This window comes from Asparagus officinalis, chromosome 9 (genome assembly GCF_001876935.1).
Source record: "Asparagus officinalis chromosome 9, Aspof.V1, whole genome shotgun sequence".
Taxonomy (NCBI): Eukaryota; Viridiplantae; Streptophyta; class Magnoliopsida; order Asparagales; family Asparagaceae; genus Asparagus; species Asparagus officinalis.
The window spans coordinates 40,698,085-40,704,422 of NC_033802.1; the positions used below are offsets into that span (position 1 = coordinate 40,698,085).

Sequence of the window (6,338 nt, forward strand, 5' to 3'; positions counted from 1 at the left end):
TAGTGGGAGTTTGTGGTGTGATGTGATTTGTTTGATTTGAAATGAGTATGTGGTGAAATCAGTATGTAATTTGTTAGTGGGAGTTTGTGTGGATGTATGTAACGGGACTACATGAAATGTAGTGGTGAAATGAGTATGTTACTTGTTAGTTGATGTTTGTGTTGATGTATGTACAGGAACGGCTTGAAATGCAGCAAGAAAGTGCACAAAAATGTGCACAGCAAGTGCACGGGACTAGCAGTCTCGTGCACTTGCTGCACCTGGTCTCTGCTTAAAAGTCGGGACTAGCAGTCCCGACTTTTAAGCAGAGAGCCCAGCCGCTGGTCAAGACCAAGTGCACGGGACTAGCAGTCCCGTGCAGTTCGTAAAACACGTTCAACTGCAAAACCGACCCTTTTCTTCTGAAAAGGGTCGGTTTTTCTAATATTTTTCACTTTAGGTCGATTTTGCCTATTAAATTCTAAAAAAGGTTGGTTTTAAAAATTTCTCCTATGGCTAATCATGTAGTTCATATATATACACATGCGCGCGCACACACACATACACACATATAGAGTAATGATATTATGAGATGGTGAGCTCAAATCTTATTGTGAGGCAGACTAATAGGCTCATCAAATTCATGATCGGCACTGTACATCTTGTTTAACACGTTATCAAATACATATGGTAAAATTTTCACACAATTTGGAGTCTTTTAGAATATGAATCAAACTAGTTTGATATGTTAAATTTTTAAGCAGTTTAACAACCGTCCCTTTTACATATAGCTAAACCAATGATTAAAAATCTTAAAACGATATAATCTTTTTTAACATCTAGATCATGATGAGTGCAAATTACGATGGGCGGTGCCGATCATCGTTTCGAGTAGCCTATTTGGCTAGCTCAAGATAATAATCTGATCTCACCATCTTATTTTATCACTTTCCTATATACACACACATATGACAACATGCGAACAGTAAATCTTACATGCACCAATCACCTTTTTTTCTCCTTTTTTAATTTCCAACTAAATTTTTTCCAGAAATTATTTCTTAAAAAGCTCTGTATCTAATTTTTTTAACAATAATTATTTCTTTTAAAATACCGTCCCCCACTAAATCCTATCTATCCAATAATAACCACATATCTCTATTTTGTTAATTCTAACTCAAACATTTTTTTTTCCAAAATTGATTTTAAAAAAATCCGATCTTCAAAACTACTTCTCTTAGCCATGTCTCTAATAACTACCTCCACGGCTCCACCGACCCACATTTTGAGAAGTTCATAGTTCCCCCGAACCCTTTCAACAACCTTGAAAATAATCATAATTATTCATGACAATTAAACCAACTAGTAGTCGTCTTAATTCAGGTATCTTACTTCAAACCCCATTTGTTAGTTTTCAATTTCTGTTTATGCTTTTTAGACTTCTAGGTATATTTTTATTTCTATCTTGATTATATCAATCAACCCTCTATTTGATATTGCAAACTATTTAACTTTGTCTTTCATGATCTCACATGTTGTTTTGAACTTTTGTATTTCATGATCTTCTTGTACCTATCTAATTTTGCATTTCATGATTTTTTACAATTTTGATCATGATTTTTTTATAACTATCTATATTTGTATCTAATTATATGTATTTCATGATTTTGTTCAATTTTGATCATGATACAGTAGATATTTAATTTTTGATTTTCATGGTTGTATGTGGCTTTGGTATTAAAGATATTTATTATTTATTATAGGTGGGCGATGAATTATATTCAAAATTTATATATGCATAAACTTTAATAGGAAATACATTTATGGAATACTCCTTTACACTGTACTAATAATGAAAATATTTTATTCTGATTTTCCATTTTAGTTAATAACTTTTTTAGATATACATAAACGTGATTGATACGTGGTTTAATATAAAATGAGTCTTCAGTTTCAGATTGAAATTAGGCTAAATTGATTCATATTATTTTCACTATTACAAATTCCTGTAATTGCCGTAATAGATGATAATAAAACAATTTCACTTGCAAAAGTAGTGTACTAACTCTTGTTGAAAAATAAAATTACAAGAGGTGTATATATCAGATACATTGTTGTTTTATAGTAGAAATTAGATATGAATAGGTAGTTGTTATTAATAAATGCTTTGAATGGATACAACTACCAAATTGGAGACCCTTGAAAAAAAAAAAAAAAAAAAAAAAACAGTTAACTAAAATTTTGAATAATTTTATACAAACCGTATAGAAACTACATGGTCTCTCAACTATCAACTAAAATCAAATAGTATATTACAATTTAATTTAGCTAATTTTAAAAAGCATAAAATCTTATTAACAGTTAAAGACTGTATTTAAAAGCCCACCCATTTGCATAGGTATATAAAAATTTAATCAAGATGTGATTATTCAGCCATGCTTTACATGGGATTATAGACTAGTTTGTATGTGTGTGTATAAGTATATAAAGAGAAAGAGCAAAAGAGAACAATAAGGGGAAAAAAAGGTACGATCAAGATCTAAAAACGAAAAAACAACATCCAAATTTAGAATCAAGCGTTATTGCCCCTAGGGATACAATCATGAATCATGGCTAACGAAGCAACTTTAGAAATTACATAAAAAGTAGGGAAACCTTAGAAAAGTTTATGGTATGAGTCTTTGATGTCTATCTAGCTAGCTAAAGTTACATTCAATCTCACTTTTTTAACTCTACCTCATGGTACATTTGTGGTATAATTCATTGTTAAGATAAAAGTTGTCAGAGTTTATTCTAAAATTATATCTTATATTTACTCTAAAATCCACGGATAGATATTTTTAAACACACTATCCAAGTTGACTAGCTAGTCGATAATGAAATTAACTGCTACTTTTTTGTGTTCCCATATCAATTGCCTCCTTTATTTAATTTATTAATGTAACATGAAATTACCAAGTTCTTACTTCCCTCCTACGACCACCACTATCCCAAAGTTCCCACTGCCGATCCGGCTGCCTCAAAAAAACTTACATAGGTGGTTATTTTTGCTTATATTTTTCCATCCTTGCGGACAGTAATTTTAATTAATTAGAAAACGATCATCATCACCTTTCAATGAAGATGAGAGGATCCGGTACCATGCAGTTAGTATGAGCTAGCTTCTATTATTAGTTTATGCCGCACGCAAACTACGAGCTAGTGTATTCATTTGTTGTTTAAATTTGTTGTTTATATTAAATAAAAAGACAAAAGAAAGTTCTAGTACATCAAAAATAGGATGTATTCATTTGTGGACATCAATTGGATCTACGAGTGTAGTGTTTACAGTGGCGGATTAATTTTGTCCCAAGATGTCCTCATAATATAGTTTTGTTCCAACTAGTACTAAATATGTGTAGGAGTATAGGTAGTCTAGTGGTGTCATGGGGCTGAGATTTACGTTGTTTGAGGGTGAACCGAAAATATTTAATCATTTGATAAATATTTAATCAAGTTTCCTAGTTATACCATATTTAATCTAATGTTTTATACTAATTATCACAAATTAAAGTAATCATAACTTATACTAATGGGTAGACAAGAATATAACTTGGTCAATTATATAGAGTTCATCTTACTACATATTTATATACATGGTCAGTTAAGGGAAACGGTGGTTTACATCCTCATGTTCGTAAATTAGTTAGCATTACCAATTAAATTTACCCCCAATGCACCAAATTCCAACCCTTCTTGTATCACACGAATCTGTAACCAAATAGTTCCTTGTGCAAATTTAATGCAGTCATAAACCACCAAGCTAGAACAAAATACTAGATTGTTACACGCATAGACATACTTGTACATTATTGTAGTAATTATATTTCTACGTATTGTAGTTTACACTTCCCATCCAATTCACTCCAGAACAAACTTCACTAATGAATTTTAGCATGGGTAAAGCTGTTTTCATTAATGCATTTTTCTTAACACCATTCCCAAATCTCAATAACACAATTCACATAAAACTCTTATCTCTTGGCCTAACAAGCACCTTGAGTCCATTCCTCATGTACAAAGTTGTGGTCATTTTGGGCATCACCTCTTGCCCTTTAACAACCTCAACATGATACCTCATCAGAATTGAAGCAGCCACCATCTTCATCTGCATGTAAGCAAATTTCTTCCCTATACAAAGCCTGGGCCCTGCATTGAACACTGCATACTTAAACTGGTTCTCACTCACAAACACGCCATCCTTGATCCACCTCTCTGGTTTAAACTCTCTGAAGTCGTTTCCCCATATTGACTTATCCCTCGCCATCGAATATATCGAGTATATCACCCTCGCTCCCTTCATAACCCTTGTTCCATCGGGGAACACGTCGTCGTTCTGAACCTCTTTAAAGTCGATTGGAACCGATGGGTAGAGTCGAAGAGATTCTGATAGGGCTGCTTGGAGGTACTCCATTCGTTTAAGTTCGTCGGCTGTTAATATTGTGCTAGAGTTGAGCCTATGTTTTCCCAGGATAGTTGAGATTTCTTCGAGGATGCGTTGCTCGACATGCGGATGCTGGTTCAGTAGCCAAAAGAACCACGCCAGCGCCACTGAGCTGGTGTCACGTCCGGCAAGGATGAAGCTGATGCAGAAGTCCTTCAGGAATTTGTCGGAGAATTTGAATTTGCCTGATTCTACATCATCAACTTCCATGAGCCTTGATAACAGATCTGATCTATTGTCGAGTCCTTCGAGCTTCAGAAATTCAGCTCGACGCTTGGACACTGTCTTCTCAGCAAACTCATGCACTGTTTTTATCGCCTCCTTCAGTTTCTTCTCCGTACAAACATTTAACGACTTCATCACCTTCCACACGAACGGAATCACTGGAAGATCGATTCCCAGACACCCAGGATCAACACCAAACGCCGCCGTGCAAATATTATCGAAAGTAAATCTCAGAAAAACATCCTGAAGATCTACAGCCAAATTCCCGTCTGCGAGCCTCTCCAGCAGCACTAGCAGCTTGCGGTGCACCAGCTCCCGAATAGTCTCGACCGAATACTGAGCAAACCTTGCGGAGTGCATCTCAGACGTCGCAGCGCGGCGCTGATCCTTCCAAGTCTGATCGTCGGCGTTGAAGATGCCGTCGCCGAGGAAATCAAGAAAGCGTTCACGGTAGTACCGGCCTTTAGGGAAGTTGGAGAAGCGGGTCTTGAGCATGTACTCGATGTTGAGGGGGTCGATGGTGATGATGCCGTAGCATCGGCCGAACCACATACCGCGGAAAGGGAAGGTGCCGCCGGAGCAGAGGACAGCGTCTGTGGCCCACTCGTAGATGTTGGAGATGTGGAAGAAGAGGGTCGGGATTATGCCGAGGACTGGCCACATCATTGGACCCTTTGAGGTTAGGTAGTTCATGAGTGAGGATGAAAGGAAGAGGAGGGTGATGGCGATGGCTATGTCGGCGAGGGTGAGGTTGAGGAGGAGGGAGGGGAGGAGAGACATTTTGCTGTGTTGTTAAAGGATGAAGGGATGGTACCACAATTTTTGTATAAGGTTGGCTATATAGGAAGGGGAAAATTAGTGCCATACCCAAAGTATATTTTGTGTGGATTTTAAGCAGCATGTGTTGAAAAGGTGACAAATGAATGCATATTTTCACTAAATACAGATATGTTTTCCTTTTGGATTTAATGGTTTCTTATATTGGCTCATTTAGCAAAACGAGTTATCAACAAATAGAAGGATGAGATTCATGCATTTCGACGTGGCAGAGAGTGGACACCTCCCCGTACACTAATTCTTAAATGCTTCATGAGCATCAGTAGCAGTTTACAGGTCCTCGCCGAGCAAAACGCCCTGCTCAGACGCGGATCTAGAGGGCCCGAGCCAAGTACGGGTCCAGGCCTGAGCCAAATCAGGCCAGGCACCGGGCTGGTCTAGATTTTAATAATATTTTTTTATAAAAAAATGCTAAAAAATAAGATTTTTTTGCAAAAAAATGAATTTTAAAAGTAATTAAAATATGAGAAATTTTGACAAAAATTCTATCTTATTATTAATCCACTTACAATTATACAATTTGTAGAGTTTATAAAAATTAAAATAATAAAAAATAAATTGCATACTTTTTATTTTTTTACAAAACAATTGTTAAAAAAATAATATCTTTTGAAAAAAGGAATTTTAGGAGTAATTAACATATGATCAATTTTGATAAAAATTTTACCTTATTATTAATCCACTTACAATTATACAGCTTGCATAGTTTATAGAATTTAATATAATAAAAAAATAAACTTCATACTTTTTCTAGCCGCTGGACGGGGTCGAATTCGGTACCGGGTCGGGCTTCTAAGCCTAGCCCGGTCCAACA

The 6,338-nt window shown here is 35.7% G+C and overlaps 1 protein-coding gene across 1 annotated transcript; it reads right to left on the reverse strand.

The window, feature by feature from the left end:
* LOC109824637 (cytochrome P450 86B1) lies at positions 3,731-5,609 on the reverse strand. Its single transcript, XM_020391268.1, has one exon. It carries the CDS (start codon positions 5,465-5,467, stop codon positions 3,980-3,982), a length of 1,488 nt encoding a protein of 495 aa, XP_020246857.1. The 5' UTR covers positions 5,468-5,609; the 3' UTR covers positions 3,731-3,979.